At 37.2% G+C, this 23398-nt stretch overlaps 1 protein-coding gene across 41 annotated transcripts in view; it reads left to right on the top strand.

Annotated features, from left to right (window-relative positions):
• The window catches only part of LMO7 (LIM domain 7), a 197460-nt gene that overhangs the window by 158783 nt on the left and 15279 nt on the right, over nucleotides 1–23398 (top strand). For 22 of the 41 annotated variants that reach the window (XM_072782754.1, XM_072782753.1, XM_072782738.1 and 19 more), the window contains 13 exons: nucleotides 104–221; nucleotides 2496–2638; nucleotides 3948–4380; nucleotides 6047–6355; nucleotides 15238–15352; nucleotides 16415–16576; nucleotides 17358–17545; nucleotides 18483–18543; nucleotides 20273–20329; nucleotides 20480–20521; nucleotides 22228–22253; nucleotides 22535–22639; nucleotides 23235–23327. In XM_072782754.1, the coding sequence (XP_072638855.1) occupies nucleotides 104–221; nucleotides 2496–2638; nucleotides 3948–4380; nucleotides 6047–6355; nucleotides 15238–15352; nucleotides 16415–16576; nucleotides 17358–17545; nucleotides 18483–18543; nucleotides 20273–20329; nucleotides 20480–20521; nucleotides 22228–22253; nucleotides 22535–22639; nucleotides 23235–23327 (1852 nt within the window). Of the gene's footprint in view, nucleotides 1–103; nucleotides 222–2495; nucleotides 2639–3947; nucleotides 4381–6046; nucleotides 6356–15237; nucleotides 15353–16414; nucleotides 16577–17357; nucleotides 17546–18482; nucleotides 18544–20272; nucleotides 20330–20479; nucleotides 20522–21402; nucleotides 22106–22227; nucleotides 22254–22534; nucleotides 22640–23234; nucleotides 23328–23398 lie in introns of those variants that run through there. The other 19 variants (XM_072782759.1, XM_072782741.1, XM_072782736.1 and 16 more) reach the window with 7 other exon arrangements.

Genomic DNA, 23398 nt, shown 5'->3' with positions numbered 1-23398 from the left:
AGCAGAAATTTAGATGGAATTTCCAAACAAAAGCCCATCCTTCCAGTTTTAACCCTAAATCGGGTCATGTGAACCTTGGTTACCATGGGTATTTTTGTTGTAGGAGTAAGTCCATGAGTGATGTCAGCGCAGAGGATATTCAGAATTTGCGTCAGCTGCGTTACGAGGAGATGCAGAAAATAAAATCACAATTAAAAGAACAAGATCAGAAATGGCAAGATGTGAGTACTTTTTATAATGGGAGAAGGGAAGACTAGGTGAATGTACTTCTTGATTCTTCCTTGCTTCTTTTAAAGAATATCAGTATGAGATGATTTTCCTTGCTACAGAATTCAGTTCTACAGAAAATGTGACTAGCTTCCTTTAAAAAGATTTGCATGCCTTTTTTTGCCTATTACTGTTTCCTATTTTAAAGCCACTGTGAAAAATGTAATAGGATCTTTATTTTCTAATATTCTCTGAATTCTCAAAAATGTGAATCTGCTCCTTATAGCACGGTTAATTTGTTCACTTGCTTTGGTCGGTTGAATTTGGGGTATGACTGTTGTTATTGAAGCCTGAGAAGGGAAAAGACTTAGATCAAAGTTTAGGAGTAGCAGAGGAGTAGGGAGTCCAGAACAGTCTTGGCATTAGCAGGGAGAGATGAAGGGGGCTCTCAGAGTTAATAGAGAATTGGGGAGAAGTAAGAAATATAACTAGGAGAAAAATTTTGGTTGGAAAAGTAATTGTTTGATATGAATCAATTTTAGATGTTTTCACAGAGCTGATTTATATCCAGTTGTTTATATGGACACAGACTTAATATTTAGCTTTGTCCCTGGAGGAAAAAAAGCTTGACTTTTTTTGAAAGGGGTAATTGTTACAAACCAAGGGAGTGTCTAGAGATACAATAGATAAATTATACGGAGCAAACCCAAAGGAGTTTGAGGATAACTTTATGGGAAGAGTAGAGAGTTAGAATCTACAAAAGGACCAGGGATAGTAAATCTTCATTTTCAAAGAGATTAAAGTCTATGAAATGAAGAAGAACCCTCTGCTGTGGCTACATTTCTAAATTCCAGTGTCTTTTAGTTGGGAACTCAATTTAATGATTAAGAAACAGTAATTCAATGTTACTTTGCCAAAATACATGGGGGACGGTTTCGGGTGTGAAAATAAGTATTGAGGAGTTAACCATTAATTCAGATGAAAATTCATGTTGATTATCCTGTAGGACTAAATGCACACTGATTTTGTTCTTTTTGCAAGTGGTTCATGTTGGCTTCAGGCTTTTTTTTTTTTTTTTTTTTTAAGATTTCATTAATTTATTCATGAAAAACACACAGAGGCAGAGACATAGGCAGAGGGAGAAGCAGGCTGCCTGCGGGGAGCCCAATGCAGGACTTGATCCCAGGACCCCTGGATCATGCCCTGAGCCAATGGTAGATGCTCAACCACAGAGCCACCCTGGTGGCCGGGCTTCAGGCTGTTTTTGAACAGGAGTGTCTCTGTTGAATCTTAAGGGTATAAACCAATCTCATTTAGTCTGAGAACTTGATGTGCTTCTCTTTGGACTGGAATGCACTAGCAGTTCTTAGTATGGCATTTCTCTATTTTGGAGACATGGAAAAGTCTGGGCCACCCAAAATGTCTTAAACCCTTGAGTGTCACAACAGCTTAGGCTGCTAGAGCTAATTTAAAAGCAAAATGAGTTTGACTATCCTGGGGTCACCCAGCTGCATTAGACTTCTGTTCCTGGGACTGTGGGAAAAAGATCACTTTTCTTATGGGATCTTCCTTATTGCTCTGTCGTTAGGTGGAGTTTACCTGCTTTAAAATCATATACTCAAGGCTGAGCTCCCCAGGAAAGCCTTTTCAAACTCTGCCTGCCCCTGCCTGGAGTACGATTGACCACTCTCTCTCCTTCAGACCCTCACCATCTGTGCAATCCAATCATACCCACTGTTGAAGTATTATTTATGAGTCCCATTCCCTTCAAGACCAACAAGTTCCTTGAGGGAACCCACGTGTTATGTGTCTGCATGTTTGTGGTCCTCTGCCTCAAAGCAGGGATCAAGCCCGGTGTATGTTAAATGAAAGACAGAGTGTGCGTTTATGCGGAACCAGTATAATCTTATCTCTTATACTTGTACTAGTGAAATATGTCATTTCACACAACAGCCAGATTATTGGAGTGAGATGAAAATGAATTTGAAACAATTCCTGATCTTTCTGACCTGGCACCCAATTACAAGCATTTAGCATTCTTTGTGAAATGGGCAGGGAGGCAGGAAAACAGTAATGGGGTCTATCTTATTAGGTCAGGTTTTTTAGACACATGAGATAAAGGTTGGTACAGAAACGCCAGCTATAAAAAGCAAAATTAGGGCACCTTGGCATCAAGTTGGAGTGAATAGTTTCAGCGATGTAATGGGATACTCTGGCACTCTCTTGCTGCTAGAGAGGGTGTGGAGAAATTCAGGTATGCCTGTGCTGATGTGATTTTCTTCTGTCAGGACCTTGCAAAATGGAAAGATCGTCGAAAAAGCTACACTTCAGATCTGCAGAAGAAAAAAGAAGAGAGGGAAGAAATTGAAAAGCAGGCACTTGAGAAGTCCGAGAGAAGCTCTAAGACCTTTAAGGAAATGCTGCAGGACAGGTAATAAAGCTGAATACATCTCACAATTGTAGTTACCAGTGTTAGAAATCCATATTTTATGTAAGGGTAGTATGATAGGAGTAGATATCAATATTAAACCATAAGCAGATAGGCATGAAACGGTCAGGATTTTGCTCTGCAATGAAAAAGCAAAATAATAAAGCTATAATAAAGCAAAATAATAAAGCTATAATAGTGACTTGGATTAACAAAAGAAATGGGTGCCTAATATAGATGTGCATTATTTCTTGATTTTTACATTGTATCTTCAAGTACAGTATAGGGTGGTGTTGGCTGTCTTCATTCCAGAAAATAAACTTTTTCTCTTTTTAAAATGAATTTAGGAATGGAATGGCCAAAGAAAATCAGCACCCACTCATCTAAATTGTGTAAAATACAAAGTTCCTTTTCATGTTTTAGTGGTGCGATTAAAATCTATTTTAAAGGAAGACAATATAAACATAAATGTAAGGGGTTTATTTTTGGTATTGCACTATGACAGGATAAAGGTCCAATTTAAACTTTCTTGTAGAGCCGTTACTGTGAGAAACCTTGGAATATTTATTGGTTAGGAGGAAGGCAAATATGGTTTAAGGATAATATCAAAAAGGAAATGTGCTGTCAGGTGAAATTAAACAAAGCTCTTTTGTGTCCTAGAAGCAAATGGTAAACACAGTTTCATTCACTTAAAAGAGGTAGTCCCTGCTAAATGGTAGTGATGAGGATGTTTCATGAACTTCTCTATAAATATGAAAGGTGTCTTTAATCTGTAATAACTGTCCATGCAAGTTCTATCAAGCTGTATGAAATCATGTGCTAACTTGATCTTAACTGAAATCAGAGTCTTTTGTGGTCTTTTATTTTTACTAAATTATTTAAAATTGTAAATAGGAAAGAAAAGCTCACAACCCTGTAAAGGAACCCGTCTCTTTGGAAGGTTCAAATTAATTGTCAAACAATTGGTTATATTTATAGTGCACTAATTTTGGAAGATTTATAAACTGGTAGGTAAAACTGTGAATAATCCCTTGTAAAAATATCCTCATTTTCTTATTAACATTTCTTTATAAAAATCCCTCTAAAGGACTCGAGAGCCTGTTTAACAAGAGGTGAGCTCATACAATCATTCAGCGTAGAACTAAAAAAATTATATGCATTTATCCTCACATTCTGCTAATATTGCACTAGTTCTCATGTGAAGTCAGTTACGTAGTCTTTTTATTCTCAGTCCAGCTTATGTATTGCTCTGTCTTTCCACCTCTGTGTCAAATGTGTAACTTTGTGGTTATGGTGTGCTTCTCCTGCTAAGGGAATCCCGAAACCAAATGTCCACAGTGACATCGAGGAGGAGGTTGCATTCTAATGATGATGTGTTGAATGAAGAGATGCTTTCTCCTACACTGACTATGTCAGAAGCAAGTTACCAGAGTGAGAGAGTAGAAGAGAAGGAAACCATGTATTCTACAGAAATTCCTAAACAAGATTCTACAACTTTTGTGAAAAGAGAGGACGCTGTAACCACTGACATTCAGCTACCTTCTCAAAGCCCCATGGAAGAACAACTCCCAGACTCTTTGTCTTCTCAGCATTCACCAAGTACACGAATGCAGTCGACTCGAGTTTCAGCCTCTCTCCCCAGAAGTTACCAGAAAACCGATACAGCCAGGTTAACATCTGTGGTCACACCGAGACCTTTTGGCTCTCAGACGAGGGGAATCTCATCACTCCCAAGATCCTACACGGTAAAAAAAAAAAAAAAAAAAAAGTGTCCCCAGTTCATTTAGTCTGTTCCCAAGAGCAAAATGTTGGGGAACTTGCAGAGAAGTTTGAGTTACATCTACTTGGTGTAGAGAATGTGCATCATTTATGTATAGGGCAATTGTGTTGCAGCCAATTTAGATTCAATAGCTATTTAATGTTTCAAATATAGCAACTCTGTGGAACTGATTAAACTTTAAATTCAGTGAAAGTAAGGCTGATACATTTTAAAGAATGATTAAGCTGCTAAGGCAGAGTATTTTTTAATGTTATACTTTCTCAAATATAGCTTTTATAAAGTATTAGGCTGAACTACATAAAGATGCTAGTAGTTCTTTTTGACCTACAAAACCACACTTTCATGTGGTTTAACCTAAATATTTTCAGGTGCCTTATGTACAGCTTTCTATTTTTCTCTGATTACCTGCTGTATTAGAACTTGATATGCTTGAATGGGGTTATTAAAATATATCTCATGGTTCTACTTATATTGGGATTTTTAAGAATATAGAAAATAGAATCATTTACCCTTAGAATGAAGCAGTGCTTGTATACCTGAAAGTGGGTGTATTAATTTTAAATATGTAAGAGGAAGCAGTACAGTGTTAAGATCATTGTTCAGATTCCTTTGACCTCTGCCAATATAATATCCTCAATCTAAGAAAAAACTTGAAACAGTGCTCAAGGTAAGGAAAACCTGCCTAAACTAGCCAGGAAAGTCCTAATCATTATATTAAGTAAATAGAGATAGATTTGGCAGTATAAAAAATCAAATGTATATGACTCATTACTAACAGTCGAAAGGCAATGTATAGACTCAGAAAAATATTAGTAAAATGAATTCTAGATATAGGGAAATATCACTTGGACTTAACATGCTCCTACAAATTGGTAAGAAAAAAGATAAGCAGTAAAATGATGGCTATAGAAATGAGTAGCCTGTTTAAGGAAGAGGGAGTTCAAATGTTTGATAACATAAAACATACTGAAGCATGTTCAACATCATTAGAGCAAGAATGAGGTGTACAGCTTTTACACATCAGATTGACAAAGTTTTAAAACATTGAAAATGTCTGTTGGCAAGGATGCAGAGAAATAGCCATTCTTATACCTTACATTGGGAGTACACTGCTACAATTTTTTTGAGAAGATAAGTATGTATAAAACTTATACATTACATTTATTGTTTTAATATTACATTTGTTATATATAAAATATCCTTTGGTCCAGCAAGTCTACTTTTGGGAATCTCTAAAAATCAGTATTCCAATTATAAAAATATGTGGGTATTTGTTGTAGTGTTTTTGGAAGTTACTGAAAACTTGAGACAACAATGAATAAATTATAGATGTCTGTACTATGGAGCATTCAGCAATTAAAAAGACTAGAGATCTGTTAACCTCTCAGAGTGATGTAAATGAGTAAAGCAAGTTTCTGAAATCTATTTATAATATCGACATTTTGTAAAAAGCAAATCTTCCTCCCACTACATACATGCTTATCTGTTAGCATGAAAGAATGTGCTCCAGGCTTGTAGCCATAGTTGCTATGGGAGGTACGTTACCTTTATAGTTTCAAAGTATTTTATGTATATATTTTTTAAACAAAAATTCTAAGGATACCAAGCTTAAAATGACATTTGCTTTTTAGATGGATGATGCTTGGAGGTATAATGGAGATGTAGAAGATGATAAGAGAACTCAGAACAGCTTTGTCAGCACCTCTGTGCAAAAACCGGACACAAGCCAGCTTGCTTCCAGCAAGTCCAGCGAGACAGAGATAGCAGCGGTGGGAGAAGGTGTGATGGGGCTGCCCTCTCCTACACCCTCCTTCTCATCACTTTCCCAGGACCACGCTGCCACTTCTAAAGCCACACTGTCTTCATCATCTGGCCCTGATTTAGTGTCTGAGCTTGGAGAAGGGAGAAGCTCACCACAGACGGAGGTCTCAAGATCGCAGGTGAATTTGGGAAGGCCGCCTATCACGCACTATTCTGAAACTTAAGTATTTAAATCTGGAAACCATGATTTAACTTCTGAGCATTATTATCTGGGCTGATAATGTGGAAAACAATATTCCATTCCATTTTTAGAACATCTTGGAAGAAGTAGGCCTCTTCCACCTTCACGTGTATAGGTCCAGATAACCCTTGTGATGTATGTGTGTGTGTGTGTGTGTGTGTGGATGGACACTTTTTGGACACATCTCTTTAGGGCTTGACTTTTTTTCTCTCTACTCTTCAATTCAGCAACTGGTACCTTATACTTCTAGTTGTCAGCAGTCCCTGGTTCAGGTGTAGGGGTCACTTGGGAAGTTACAGATTCAAGTCTAACAGGTAAGTGAGTAATAAAAGCCCCTTCTCAGGGAACTTAACTGACCGTGAGGGGAAATTGGTACACATGCTAGTTGTTGACCTCTAAGGAGATGGCATTTCTTTTCCTATCATGTTAACCTTCTCATGACTTTTTTGTTTCTTTAAAGGTTTATTTGAGAGAGAGAGAGAGAGAGAGAGAGAGAGAGATTGAGTGCATGAGCAAGCAGGTGGGGAGAGGGGCAGAGGAGCTGGGAGCCCTATACAGGACTCGATACCATGTCCCATGAGATCATGACCTGAACAGAAACCAAAAATCAGATGCTTAACTAGCTGAGCCTCCCAGACTCCCTAACCTTCTTATGACTGTTAATACTGATTTATAAAGTCTACAATTTTGTGCCATTTCTTGTATCTTAATGGGAATATTGAGGCTTAGTTACATTATGATACTTATATTCCTTAACATTTAGAGTCTAAACAACGTATACCATCAGATAAGGAATGACGAGGGGGCATTTATAGTGTTTCTTACTTAAAAATCACCATAGATGGTTTTTAGGAGAATGCGAGGTAATGAAAGTAGTATGTTTTATATGTAAGCTGAAAGTCATTTGTTATCTAGAGAACAGAAAGTGTTTCTTAAAAAAATAGAAACTAAAAACACCTTTTTAAAGCAGTTTGATCTCTGTATGAACGCCTTAGCATGGAGGAACTTTTGTGGTTCTCTTGCACAATTCTCTGGTAAGGCACCAGAGTATGTGTGCTTCCAAGACACAGCATCAAGTAAATAACTTGGCCTAAGTTATATTAGTGAAGTAACTAAGTGCAATAATTTGATATGGCATGTTTACCCCAGAAAATCTTTACAAGTCTAAGTTTTTTGTTTGTTTTTCTGATTATGAAGTACTTTGTGCTTCGGAAAATTTGGGAATGCAGGAAAGTATGTATGATAAAAACTATTGGTAATCCCATCTTTTAGAGATAATCTTTCCTATTTTTGGGTGTGTTTCTTTGTTCCATACAAAGAACATAATATATATATTATATATAATATATAAAAATTATATATAATTTTTTAATTATAAAAATATATTTATTCAGACTGCTGAAATAATTAGTTGTAAATTTTTTTGCTTCATTTTTAAAGAACTGGAAATATATAATTAGCATCCTGAGTTTCAGTGGATGAGAACAATAGCCTGTGGTATACTTGAAGAACATAAGGACCAGTGGGTGAATAATAAAAACAGAAGCAAGGTGTCTTTTGAATAGCAAACGCAACAGAGCAGCCTTGTTAATGTATTGTGGGTGGTAGTAACTCTCTCAGGGTGGTAGCTGACTTCCGTGGATTAAGAAAAAGAGGCTAAGTGTGGTGTGCGGCTATGTTCCAGCTTATTGCAGTTCAGGAGAACCTGAATTAACGTGGCGTGGTTTCAGGTTTCATCATTAATGGATTTATGCTTCTTTGTCTCCAAACTTGAAATGGTATCCTACCAAGCAAAAGTAGGCTTTGCTGAGTAGATTGGAATTCTTGAACATATGTCTATAGCATACGGTGACTTGCCCATCTCTAGGTTGCTTGGTGTGTCCACTCCTACACTATGAGGAAGGCAGCTCAGGTCTCACCACCTACTCTTATCACTGAGAATGAGCTTACTGCCTTGGGATGGGCTGTGGATGCATGAGAGAGTAAGTCAAGGCTGTTTTTGTAACACTCTTCGAAACATTTGTCTCAACTCTCTAATTCGAGGTGTTCAGAGACTAGGTAAATAAAAAATAGTGTGTGGGTGAACATCTAGATGTTTTGGCAGCTTTGTAGGAGTTCTTCAGGTCTCCTCTCTCCTTCTTCAGTCACATTTTCATCGGTTATATCCTTTCACTTCCTCCTGCAGAACCTCCCATGATGTTCTTTTCTGTCCTGGCTTCTACCACTGAAGGGCTAATTCTCAGGCCCTGTCCCCATCAGTGTGAATGCTTTGTGAATTGTCACATGCATCTGTGCATTCTGAGCAAGGCTGGTGTTAGACTGACTTGCATGATGCCAGGCTGCATGTGGTCACTGCTCTGCTCGGGAGCTTCCTGTGGCACTCCGTGGTTGTTCGGTGACGTTCAGAGCCCTCAGGGGAGCACTCTGGCCCCTCAGTGCTGGTCCCAAGCTCCCTTTATGGTGCTGAAACAGCAGTTTATTGAGTGTTTACCGTGTGCCAACCAGGCTTCTTGGGCTGTTTCTTAGTCCTCAGGGCCCCTTGGGTCCCTGTTTTGCTGCTATGGAAATTGAAGCATGGAGTGGCTCTGTTGTTTGTCCAAGGCCATGCAGAGTACTAAGTGCTGGAGTCAGGATTTGTAACCAGGCCCTCTGACTCAAGGTCACCTGTACTGCACTATGTCGTGAAGAAAAGAATTGGAAGTAAGTGACCTCGCCTCACAACACTGCTTGCTTTTTCTTACACACATCGTACACTTTCTTAAGCACATCATAGATACCTGTTCTTATTGTTCCCATGTTAAAAAATACTCATTTTATTCATGTGCATCTTGTGAAGTCCTGTTCTCTCAAAGCCCAGGAGGGTCACTTTCTTTGTGAGTCAAGACCTCTTCTTCCTATAGTTGGAAATGAACTTTTCACCCTAGGTGAGAAAATTTCATTTTCTGGATTCTTTCCTGTTAAATATTCATCATTTCTCCTTCGCTGGTATTCTTTTTACCCTCCACAGCCTTTCCACATAGTTGGCACGTATGTATTTGCGGACTCGAATTGCATTCAAGGCCTTGATCACCAAACTGAAGTATGAACTTGATCCATCAGATAATTTAGGTCCTTATAGGCTCTTTAATGTGGGAGTGTTAAGATTAAGGCATATTGAACTAAGCACCGTGCTATTATATGGAATTATTTTAAGGAAACAAAGTCTGGGGGCCAAAAACTGGTTAGGAGCCTCTCGCAGAATTGTGGTCACAAGGTGGTTTATGCCATTAAGAAAGGAAGGCTTAATGCAGGAAAAAAATTAACATAACCTCATTCAAAATTTGCTCACAGAGATTTCGTTCCTGTCTCCATTGCCCAGGTGGGGTTTCATTCCTTCTGATTCCCTTTTCTCCCATACTTCTCTTGTGATACTGCTTCTTTTTCTGCCTCTTTTTCTGATCCAGGCTACCTGGGCAAACCTGAGGGTGACCTCAGAGCTCTTCATCCATCCTCTTCATCTGCTTTGCAGAAGTGGCTTTGATCATTTCTCCCCTGATTGGTTTCATCTACAGGGTTTTGTTTCCTTTTATGTCTTGTCAGAGCCTCTTATCTCAAACTCCATCCAAATCTACATTTCAGAACTTCTGCCCCAGATTTTTTCATATGGTACTCAGAAGCTAGATGATATAGATCGAAGGAAGGAAGCTTTTTACAGGTTTGCTTTTCAATCACCAAGCCTGTGACCATATCATAGCTGCCTCCCATGCACTGTACTTGTCACCTTCCCTAGACCCTACTGTCTGTGAGGGCAGGAAGCAAGCCTGTGATGGCTGTGAGCACAGTGCCTGGATCTGAAAGTATTCGTTGAATGCTGAGTTCTATTGGCTTTAGAGCTAGGTATGTCAAGTGTTAAGCAGGATTTTCTTTAGTTGACCTGGAAACTGCTTAACCAGCATATGTATCATGTGTAACATTGTTTCCGTGTGGAATAGAAAGTAATTAGGGGCAGCAGCCATGTACCTTGGCACCTCTGAAGTGTTTCACTGAATCCTCCCAATAACCTTACAAAGTAGATAGTATTATCCTCACTTTTACAAATGAAATACTTGAGATTCGAGTTACATAACTTGCCCTGAGCTGGTTAAGTGCTTAGACCACAACTGTAATTTCTCTGACCCTATTTTTTTTGGAAATATGACAAACTCCAATTTGAGAACTGCCTTATGTGTAGTTAAGTTCCCAAATGTTGACTTTACTTTGCCATATCTCTAGAATTTTAGAGCCAATGAGGATGGAAATATCTTCTGTTTCATAAAAATAAAATCATTCTTAAGATTGTTTTTGAGGGTAGCTATATAGCTATTGAAATTTATCAGCACTGCATCAGAAATCTAGAATTTCTGAAATGTAGAGTTTGAAATCTACCCGATAGGCAGTAAGGAGCTACCAGCGATTTTAAAACCAGGTGCAATAATAATAATTGGCATGTTCTGTGACTAAAATTCTGGCAGCTGTGTAGAAGATGGAGGGAGGAGGGGGCAAGATAGCCAATTAGGAGGTGGCCACAATAGTTTGGGCCATGGTCTCCCATCTAAACTAGGATGATAGCCTGAAGAGCAATGAAAGGATGGGATAATTCAGGATAGATTTATGGATTGAGGATTTGAGAGCACTTGGCAAAATGCATGTGTGCAGTGTGTGTGTGTTGTGGGGGGAAACAAGAAGGAAGAGGCCCTAATGTTGCTAACTTGAACATCTGGTCAGATAGTGAAGTAACTGACCAATACTTGAGAAACAAGAGGTGGAGGAGAGTACTTTGGGAGGAAGATCGGGAATTTAATTTGGGGTATATTGGCCTGAGACAGTAACTGAAGACACAGGAGAAAAGGTTATTTGGGAAAGCTTGTAGTAAAAAAGATGAAAGACTGGCTCAGGAACAAGAATGTGAAAATAGAAGGGTAAGCAGAGGAGCATGGTAATGAAGCTGAGAGGTGGCCACACAGATGGAGGAAAAGATGGAGAAGGTGGCATAATGGGTGACAAAGAAGATGGTTTCTGAAAGCAAGAATAGTTGGTCGTGCCTAGTGGGAGGGGGACTGAAGACGGATTTGGTAAGAAAGAGAGAAACTTGGAATGGGTGAAGTGATGGGACAGGAAATACCACCTGCCTCCTGGAATGGAGAAGTGGAGACAGTAGGGATAATGTGCCTTTCGTGAAAGCGAGTGGCTCCAGTGCCACTCACTTATGTTCTTACCCCCACTCACACCCTGAAAAAATGATGCAAAAGAATTGTGTATAAATATCAAAGTTGATATATTTCCTTTTACTTATGAGAGCCCAAATCTGTGTTTAGTATTTTATCAACTTCAAAAGGCTTCCCTTACATCATCATGTTTATCTAATTGAAAAAGTTTGGAGAAAACAGCTTTCTGACCTGTTAGTTTGTAAGATTGACCCTGTTTTTCATAATTTCTCATCTTTGGTGATAGGAAACTCATAATTCATCAGATGTCCTAAAATACTCTTGTCATTGCTACTCTGGATAGATCATGTTTTTGTCTAAAAAGCTGATCTTTCAACATATACTTTTGTATAAATCCTATCTAATTTGAGGGAAATTATTTTTAAATGGTGATATGTTGAAAACCATATCTTATTTTTTCTAGCATAGACAACTGGAACTACTTTATCAGTCACCAAGAATCTAGATTTCCCCCCAAATTTATATTTTTTGGTTCTATCCAGTTCAAGCAGCAATTCCCCCATCATCATCTTCTGAAGCATGGATCTTTGGATGGATCCAAAACTACAAGCATGGATCTTATAGAATACTCACATGGCCTGTGTCTTGCAGAGAAAAACAAGGAAGTGGAAATCCTAGCTAAAATCACTGTTGAAGTTTCTGCTTGACTATAATTATAGATATGTTCCCCTGCAAAGAGTCTATGGGCTCATCTAATTCAAGGATTTAGGATTGCAGAGGATGCCTGAGGGATTGCCATAATGGGCCGGCCACGCCATTGAAATTATAGCCTGGAATTGAAATTATAGCTCTTCACTCTAATCCCTCCTATGTATTGGTTTGGGAGGGAGGTGGTCTACATAAGATTTTCATTTGAAAATAGGGTTTTGCAAAACAAAAACCTTGCAAATCAATGTCATTATGAAAGATAAGACCCTGCCAGACTCAGTGACATGCCTGAGATCACCTGGTTTTTGACAGAAATGGATCTGTAATTGTTCCTGGGGTTTTTTTCCCTCCTTTGCCTGTATATGATCCTAAGGATCCCCATACCTACAGTCTGCCAGGCTATAGCCATCGTGAGGCTGTCCCCCTTAACTGTTTCAGGGAGGTGGTTACAATATGGTCAAGTAGAGGTTTATTTCCAAGGCAAGAATATCCTTTCGTGAGACCATTCTTCTGGTCTAATAAAATTGTGAGACTCTTTCATCTATAGCATAAGCTCATTCTCTTTTATCCTATATTTTGTAGAAAAGGATAATGTTTACTTGTTGTCTCCCACAAAGTATTCTTTTATGTAGCTTGAGACTATTTATTAAAACTTCATCCTGTCTTTTATTCAAGATAAAAAACATCATTTAGTATCTTGCATATGTAACCCATCATTTATCCTCTGTCCTTATATAACAGTAGATTCTGTGCTTTACTTGGCTTTAAGTTGATTTTTTTTTTTTTTTTTTTTTGGAGGGGGTAAGTGTAACAAAGATGACCACTTATTTTCATTGAGTCATCTCTAATTTATGTGTATGGTAGTTTCAGTTAAGGAGAGGAACTAACCACTAATTTTTTCTATTCATAGCCGAGTTTTATTCTGGAGACTGGTGTTCATCAGGCTGATTATTAATGTGTTTTCACTACCTGCATCAGGGTTCCCGTATTTAAACTTTACAAGCTTTCTGATGAAAAGTTTTCTATATCATTAGCTACAGATTTTTCTTAAAATAATTCCATACTCAATTCTGGAAGAATCAGTGATTATTTTTCGAGAGCAAGGACCATGCCTAATCCAATTTTATTTCCCAAGTACTAAGCCCTGTGTCTTATGCAGAATAGATGCACAGTAAGTGTATGTTGAAGAGATGAATAAGTGAGTATTGTTTTTTTTAAGTGAATATTGTTATATTCTGTGTCTACAAAATATAGTAAGTTCTTGGTTCAATGCCTTCTCTGCCTTCTTTCTATTTTCTATGTAGTATCAGCTTTTTGTAGACTAGTCACTTAGATTTTAAACTTGTTTTAAAGGTGTGGAAAAACTTCGTCATAAAGCTATAACAAATTGCCCAGCTGGCCTTAGGTTCGGTTTTAACTGCCACATTGAACTGGAGAATTTGTAGGTCTTTTTTCTGGGAAATAAAGTGGCTTTAGGAAGAACTTTTCCCTTTTTTTTTTTTTTTTTTAATTTTTATTTATTTATGATAGTCACACAGAGAGAGAGGCAGAAGACATAGGCAGAGGGAGAAGCAGGCCCATGCACCAGGAGCCCAACGTGGGATTCAATCCCGGGTCTCCAGGATCACGCCCTGGGCCAAAGGCAGGCGCTAAACCGCTGCGCCACCCAGGGATCCCGAACTTTTCCCTTTTAAACAGCAAGTTTAAGTTCTTAATTATTTTGAATCAAAGACTGAAACCAGTCTGGGCACTTCAAGTTAAAATTCGTGTTTGCTATTTACCCAAAACAAGACCCATAAATTAGGAAAGACAATTGAAATTTTCACAGATGTTGTATATTTTAAAACTTAAAACATTTTTTTTAGAAAATGGCTGCAAGTCTGGGAAACTGATAATTTGTTGCTGTGTAGTGTAGTGATGGAGGGGGAAGTAGAGGCCTGTCTGTTGTTCAGGAGGCTGCTGTTCTTGGGGTTGTTGGCTGATGTGACTTCAAGGAAGTTGTGACTTATTGCTCAGGGTGTCTCAGTAGGGGTCCTCTTGGCATCTGACTTGTGGTTCCACAGAGTTGATATAGCTCTGCATTTTGCAGCTTGTGTGGCAGCTCTAGATCTTCATGTGGCAATGGGGCAACAGTGCCTTGTCAGAATTCAGGTACCCCTTAGGGCATGGTACCCATCCTAGATGAGCTCTAGAGATACCTGTGTCGTGTGTTGATGAACCCCTTCAAATTATTCGGCTAAATATGTTAAATGTCTGAGATACCTTTTTAATAAGTATGGTGGCATTTTACAAATGATTTAAATATTTTTTGCATTTCCAAAAATGCTATTGTATTGAAATGAAATAAATAACATTGTGTAAATTTAAGGTGTACAATATGTTAATTTGACACATTTATGTATATTGTAATATGATTGCCATTGTAGTGATAATTAGCACTTTGATCACCTTATATAATTATCCTTTCTTTTTAGTGGTTGGAATAATTAAGTTATAGTCTTTTAGCAAGTTTGATTTTTTAATACATTGTTGTGTGTATTCACTCTACTGTGCATTCGATCTCTAGGGCTTATTTAATAGCAAGCTTGTACCACTAAACAGCATACACAATACCCCTTCTCATCCATTCCTGGATAATAAGAAATGGTCTATAAATTAAACCCAATTGTTTGGTGGGCAAATGCCCAAGCTTTATTAATGCCCAAGTGATTTAAGAAAAAAATCTGTTGATGTGAAGGTTTTCCTTATTTTAGCAGAAAAATAATAAACTCATTGATATGTATGTGAGTGAAGGGTTTAACAACCCTTCTGGTTTATCATGAAATAATTCAAGTGTACCTTGCATATAGCCTCCCTTCTTTCATGGATAGACTTTCTTCCATGCGGGTGCCAGGGACACCTGATCCCACCGTTTCGTGTTTGTTTTCAGGATCAGTTCAGTGATATGAGAATCAGCATAAACCAGACGCCTGGGAGCGGTCTTGACTTTGGGTTTACGGTAAAATGGGCATTTTCTGGGATCTTCGTTGCATCAGTTGAAGCAGGTAAATCATAGATTTAACTCTACTCAACTTTCTTCTCCTTGTTATCCTGTGCTGTTCAAAAAACCTCCAGAAATTAGTTTATTTGATAAAGGGGGAGGGAGAAGACACATGTGAAAAATGCAGTAGTAAATTGAGGAGATGCATCCTCTTCCCTGAGCCTAATACTGTTTCTTCTTGCCTAATTAATTTTAGTTTTGTAGAATCTTAATCTTGTGACCTTTACAGAATTCATTGGTCAAAATTTTAGGTTTAACATTTGGAAATGCTTCCAAATAACGCTTAACTGAAATTTCTGAAAGAACTGTCCATGATTGGCAGTGTTTGTGGTGGATATACAAATGCTATATAATAAACTGGTGTTTTCTGAGCATCCGAATATATCTGCTGCCCATGGAGATCTCAGGATGCTTTGGGACTTTTACAAAAGGAGTGCCCCTCTCCGATCCAGGATTTTAGCAACTCGGTCCCCAGGACCTCTGAGCAAAGTATTACCACAGAGCCTAAAATTAAAATGAAAGCTACTGTAGTTAAGAGGAGTTCCTCATTTACACATTTTAGCTATTAAAATTGCATGCTAACTCTGGTTATTTTTTTGAAATTTCAAAAGAACTGTTTAATTAGATAATGGTAAGTGGTAATTGTCAGTGGTTTTAAGTGGCCTGGCTTTTTTTTTTTTTTGTCCATTCCAAAGTGCACTTGGATTTGGAAGCTCAATTAAAGTACAATATATTTTATATTTTTAAATTTAAAAATAGTTTAAAATCTTCTTTGTTCTTAGGAAGGTAAAAAAGAAATTTTATTGAACAAATGAGCTGATTCCTCCTTTACATGTTAATGAAGATATGTACTATAGGATAAAAAATGCTTTTGGTGCTTTGTCTGTTGTGGATACTCAAGTATTTGAGAACTTAAATTCATGACTTTGCTCTTCCTGAAAAATATAAGAATGGTTAGTTGAGATTAAGAAGTCATTTTTTTCTCTCAATAAGCAATGACTAGTAGAATGTGGATTTTTTTGTTTGGGATTTTTTGTTATTTTTAAATTTATTTTGCTTTATATAGGTAGTCCAGCAGAATTTTCTCAGCTGCAGGTAGATGATGAAATTATTGCTATTAACAACACTAAGTTTTCATATAAGGACACAAAAGAGTGGGAGGCAACCATGGCTAATGCTAAAGAAACTGGAAACCTAGTAATGGATATCAGGCGCTATGGAAAGTCTGGTGAGTTTGTTTTACCACTGTCTGCCTTTCTAAATTGGGAACTGGTCTTTGGCAAATGGTTATAACAGCTTGCTTCAATAACTATTTTCTCATTTAAAAAAACATTTTTGGCTCCGAGATGTTTTGTGGTTATGCTGAGACAAAAATCTTGAACAATACTTCCTTGACTATTCTGTCTGAAAACTTTTCACTAGCAAATTTACTGATTCTACATGATTGATTGATTGACATACTATATTGACTTTGAATGCAGATATTAACTGAAAGCTCTTGCAATTGCATCAGCATTTGGGAGTCATAAAATAATTTTGAGTATTGAGAATTACACTATGATTTTACTTTCTCTACAGCCCTGTAACTAACTGGTTTAAAGGAGAACATGGCAGGTCATATTCTTGTTGTCATACTCAAGGAACTTTCAGTATAATTCCATTACTGTGGTTCTTAGTTGTTGAAGTTAGATGGGGAAGGGCATTAATCCTCCCCCTACCTGCCAAATTATGATATCAAAATAACATATGCAGTTCTGGTTTACAGAAAGAGTCAGTGAATTTGCTAGCATTTTCATTATTAACATCATCTAACTCTTGTTTTTGGAAGGTGATCTGTTGGTCAAAACACTGCACTCTTCACTTCTTTCACATACTACCTGATTTGTTTGTATGTCTTCTACATTTTGAACGTATGTCTTATACATTTTGTGTATGTGCATTCAGTAACTTTGTTCTTTCCACTTCAACATTTACGTGTACTCATTTCTTGATCATCATGTGCCAATCAGACTGGGGCAAAGACCAACCTTCCCTGCCATTTATACGTCATAAAACCCTCAATCTCACCAGTATGGCTACCAAAATTATAGGTTCACCTGAAACAAAGTGGATTGATACAACTTCTGGAATTTACAATTCTGATAAATCTTCAAGTCTGTCAATAACGACTGATTTCTCAGAAAGCCTCCAGCATTCTGTAAGTATTTTGAGAAGTGTGAGAATATTTGTTTAGAGCAAAATATAGGCAACGTGTGTAGGAGGGAGAGAATTTGAGCAATTTTGATACTACTTTAAAAACATTTGGTTGAATAAGGTAATTTATAGTAATGAGAATAAAATGTATTTTTGACATTCCTAAAGCAGTACTCATTTATAGAATAATAGTTATATAATGGTAAAATCAAAAGATCACATAGTGGTATTCTATAGGTATTTCATACCAGTCTTCATCATTATACCCATTTCTCAGATCTTTGTGGATCTGAAGTAGTAATAATGTAAAATTATGCACTGTAACCTTTCTATGGTTTCTTTAGTCTTGATGGGTAAATTGCACACAATTACTATACTTATTTTAAAAACTCATGAAGCATTTTTAGTTCTGTTGTAGATGAATTGTATAGATGAATTTGGGTAGACGTGTGGTTAAGAGATACTCAATTACATTAATTGATTAAAAATAATTACAATGTAGAAGTTTCTCTAAGTATTAAATTAATTTTAATATTTCAAATGTTTATATTGACTCCCTAGATAGAATTGCTGTTATCCTAAGATAGTCTTTTAATAAGAAAATCTTACTACATTATGTAAGAAAAATTTAAATGCTGAAGAATCCTATATGCTTGTGTGGCTTGTAAGTTAAGTCAACTAAGTATTTGGCAAAACATGTTTCTTGGAACGTTAATGACTGAACTTAAAATGATCCATGCTTATAGATAGATGATCATTAATCCTTTACAAATATTAAAAAATAATCAAAAATTTTTCTATTTATGTAAAAACCTATAAGGAATACATTGATATCCTATAAACTCATCTTGATAATATATTTTCAGTAATGGGAAATGCATTATTTAAACCCAAAGTCCAATTGGAGGGAATGTTGTTAACTGGCATTTTATCCTTTCCAGAATACTGAATCTAAGGAAATTAATGGGATCCGTGATGAAAGTAATACTTTTGAATCGAAAGGTAAACATCATCATTATAATTATGTTTGTAATGTAAAATTCACAGCATTCAAGTTCTGCTATTATAAAAATTAATATCAATGAGTCAAAGAAAAACTGATCCCACTGCAAGTTGAAACTCAAAGGTTAGCACTCAGATCCAATTGCAGCCAGGTGGAAGGGCATTCAGTTCCAGGGTTTGAATAGTTCAGGAACTGCAAACAAAGCTTTGGCAACATGTCCAGGAGCTGTGAGTGCCTGTGTGTCTAAGTCAAATAAAAAAGACTGGTTTTCCTGAGGCCATTAGCCTTCTTGCTCTGGTATGTTGGCAAAGAGAATCTTAGTTAAATCTGAAACGATGAATGAGGTTTCCCTTTCCCCTTTATTGTGAAAGGGACAAGTTTGCAGACAGCTAACCTTAATAGAGAAATGGCAATAATAGTTGTTGGCAAAAGGACCCATTTGTAATGAAAAAGCAGGGGTAATATAGGGGGAGGCCTTATAGTATGGGGTTATCACTCTCTCCCTCCTCCTGTATGCCCATAAAATAATTGTTGCCACATGCTACGTGCTTCTCCTTAGGCATATAAAATAAATAAGAAAGATCTGGTCCACAAGGCAGAGAAAGAGACCAAAGGAGACAAAACTCCTTCTACCATGAAACTAGACTCCCATCGGGCTGGGTTTTCATAGCAGTTTGATAGCTTTGCTTCTGCATTTGCCTAATAACATCAGCCAAGCCAAATTGATGATTTATTTTGGCATTTAATTTCTGATAGTTATAACTGACTACATTTGAATTGATATTGCATTCTTTATCAACGCAGTTTTTTAAAACAAACCTGACTTATTTTTGATTCACAATGTTAAATCCAAGACATCCTGGTTCTGTTCTGCCAGTGACTCAGGCAAAGCAAACCTTATGATAAGACACCTAACTCATCATTAGTGATACGACTATTGCAGGCCTGTCATTTGAGGGTTTTCTTTAGACAAGTAAGCACCAACTAGTATCAAGCAATAGCTGCATTTACATTTTATGAATAAACTGAAGTGTAATAATCATGTGCCATAACCTTGTGACTGTAGAGGCCAGAAGAATTTCCTTCCATTTCCTTCCTTCCTTCCTTCCTTCCTTCCTTCCTTCCTTCCTTCCTTCCTTCCTTCCTTCCTTCCTTCCTTCCTATCTATCTAACTGAACTCTATTTGCTTAAAGTTAGTGGCTGTAAGATGTTAAAACTAAGGCAAAATACTTTAGAGATAGAAGAATATTTTAATTTGGGCATTTGCTTTTATTTTTCTCTGGGTGTTAATTTATTTTCTTCCTCATTATTTTTCAGTTCATTTTTTACTTAGCACTGCAAAAACTTTTAGTTATAAACAATTCTCCTTGGACTTCTAGATTTTGGATTGATTAACCTAAGCAAAACATTTTAGTTTCCATTTCCCTAAAGCTGTGTGATCTAGCACGGAAGTATTCTGGCTTCTATGAAACTATGATGCTATCTGCTAGAATTTATTAATAAAATAATTAGTTTCATTACTAATTTGGATGTAGTATAGACTACTAAAAATATATGTCTTTGTACATTGGAATAATCCATATCTTCCATGGCTGTCAGTTTTGTCCTTTTACAACTAATGCTACAGACTAGAAAGGTGTGTCAAATACTATTTAGTTTTCCAGTGGTGAGAGATTAAAATGAATGACATGGTATTGATATATTTTTTTTTTTGTATTTTTCAACTAGCCTCTGAACCTATTTCTTTGAAAAACTTAAAAAGGCGATCACAATTTTTTGAACAAGGTAAACTACCAAGATAACAATTCATTCACTTTCATGGAATTGTTGGCATTCTTCACTCTGTCCTAGTAGTCTTTGGTGCTGGGCACTAAGCCTTTTCAGTTTGGCTATCATTATGACCAAGCAACATAACCATTTCCATTCTTTTCCTAGGGTCATCAGGCTTTTCTTACAGTTCATGGGTCTACCTCTGTGGTAATGGGTCTTTGTGTGTCTTTTGTATACCTCTGAATTTTTTTTTCTAAAAAAAAAATTGAGATGCTGTTAAACACACACTTCTTTCCACTGGGTAACAGTAAGAAGCGAGGGACTTCACTTATGCCTTACTGCTTCCTACAGATCGCATAATATTGGATTACACCAACATATAATTGTCAAACTTTTAAAAACTCTAACTTTGGTTATGGGAAAATGCTCTTAATAAAGAGCAGAGTTGTTTATTGCTGTTGGAACGAGGGCTTTGGAGTGTTAATAGGACTGCCCTGTTGACGCTGAAATAAATTAAATGTAAATTTCAATTGCACTTCTGAACACGTGCATTTGGAGATGCCCTGTGTTGGTGTAGTTGGGCTGTGCTGTCTTATGTGCTGTGCATGTGGCATCTCTTCCCTCCTTCACATCTGTCTAATGTCCTGTCTCATGAATGCAGTCCGAGCTGTGCTGTGCTATCAAGAACTTAAAAGTAATATCCAACATTTGAGATGCAATGGCACAGAGATGCCTGTGCTGTTGGTGTCTAAATGTTATTGTTTCTTACTTTTAAGATTACCAAAAACCTTTACACATTTGCTTTATGTTTACTGGACTCATAGATTTTTTTTTTTTTTTTTTTAAGAAATCTACTAGTCTTTCTTTGGTGAATTAAGGTTTCTTTTTGACCATGAATAGACTCACCAGCTATGCATGTGCAAAGTCTATTTGTGTCAGTATCCTTAGTGCTTTTGATATTTTTGTTGAATTCCTGTTTTTCTATGGTAATTTAATTAAAACAGTATGATACTCCTAGCTTAAACTGGCTAAAATAAGACAACTGCTTTCTTTCTCTGTTCTAATTTTCACTCACTTTTCCTCAACAGGCTATTTTAGGGAAGAATATTTTCCTAAGTCTCAGAGCAGTTTTCTTTAAAAAAGAATGTGTAAGTGAATAGTTTATTTGACAGCTGAGGTTTAAGGAAAATTAAAAAGTGCTGTATGATAGTACATTTCATGGAATTTGCTTTCTAATTATTCTCGTTCTACATATAGACACATATGCATGTAGCTCCCCCACCAAGAATAAAAAGAATAGTATTAAGCCCTTAAGTTTACACATGAAGTATGAATATTTGTGCTTCCCTCTTCAAGGAGAGGGAAGGGAAGGAATTCTTGAACATGTTTTTGTGGTGTCGTATTTATGAAAAGTCACTCCTCAGCAAGGGGATCTGGAAAATGTGATATGGAGCTGTCACATTATAATTGAATAGTGACAAGTAGAAATTTGGATTTGTTAGATGTTATAACATTTGAAATCTTATTTTCCCCCTCTGGGGCTCAGTTGTGACATACCAGCTGGTCTATTCATGGAAGAACCCTGCAACCTCTTCAGAATATACCATTGGTCCAGCTCTAGTGCCAAGGGCTAGGGTGGAACTTTGGCATCCATAGTTTCTCTCTCTCTCTCTCTCTCTCTGTTTAAATGATTTTGACTTTGGAAGATGAGTAATAAACAGCTGGAATTGAAGAGAGAAACTGAGATATATATTGCTGTGGTTTAAAACAAAATATTAAGAAAAACCAAAATATTGATATCATTTAGTATACTGGCATAGAAACAGCTAAAGTGACTTTCTGAAAAGAATGATCTCCTAGAAATGAAAAGACTTACATGTTTTTTTCTTCCTTTTCCACATGCTACAACACAGGAAGCTCGGATTCTGTGGTTCCTGATGTAAGTCACATTCATTTGTTTCTGGAATAAATAAGGTGGGACCTTGGTGGGACTGAATTAGCACATACTAGCAGCACTTATTTTCGGTTGCATGAGAATTTATCAAGGGGGAGTCTTTCCAAGTTGAAAAGACCCCTTGAGAAACAAAAAGCGAAATCTCTGGTGCTGCTTAGGCCAAGGATGGGATGAATAACTCGTGTCAGCGAAAGTGCTTCAGTAGATGACTTAATGAAGTGATATGTCCTTCCTTTGTTTGTGCATCTTCCCTTCTCACTGGTTAGCTTCCCGTTCCGACGCTCAGTACCCCAAGCCGCTGGGCGTGGGATCAAGAGGAGGAGCGCAGGCGGCAGGAGAGATGGCAGAGGGAGCAGGACCGCCTGCTGCAGGTAGAGCCAGACAATTTGGGACCCACAGGAACGAGGCTGGCTTTCCCCGGGCAGCGTCAACTGGTGCTGAGAAGCAAATTAAGAAAAAGAAAAATAAAAGCTAATAACTCATAATTAACAAATCTTTTGAGAGGCAGTACATTTTTGTATTCATGACATTCCTATTTTGAAGCTTTCCGAGTCTTCCTTTTAAAATAATCATTTATCTGTGTATTTTTTAGAATGCAGCACTATAGTTTTTGTGGATTTTCTTATGTGTGACAGGTATATGGATTGTAAGGGCTTACACCCCCTGAGCTGTGTGCTCAGTCCATTGCAGAGAAACTCAGTCCCTCTTGCAGTTTGCAAGGGGCGTTAATCAATTACACCTGTGGTAAAGGGGGGCTATCTATTTAATTCTGAGTATCTATGCAATTTAATTTGATAAAAGCTCTTTTGTACTTTAGGGATGAAAGTCTGATTGGTTAAAATAGTATCACCAAATTTAAAGGTTGAAGTGAAGGGTAGAGCTAGCAAAAATACTGGTGAAAAAGATTCTATTTAATATCATTACTCTGTGAATTACCTAATTAACTAATGTTTTCTCTTCTTATAGGAGAAATATCAACGTGAGCAGGAGAAACTCAGGGAAGAGTGGCAGAGGGCTCAGCAGGAAGCTGAAAGAGAGAACTACAAGTACTTGAACGAGGTAGTCTAGGAACATGCTGTGTTCTATTCTGTCTTGGTGAAATTAGCCGAAAAACAGAAGATATGATATCT

Source organism: Canis lupus, chromosome 17, assembly GCF_048164855.1.
Source record: "Canis lupus baileyi chromosome 17, mCanLup2.hap1, whole genome shotgun sequence".
NCBI lineage: Eukaryota > Metazoa > Chordata > Mammalia > Carnivora > Canidae > Canis > Canis lupus.
Note: the sequence above shows the minus strand (reverse complement) of the source record. Positions and strands in the feature narration are given on the sequence as shown.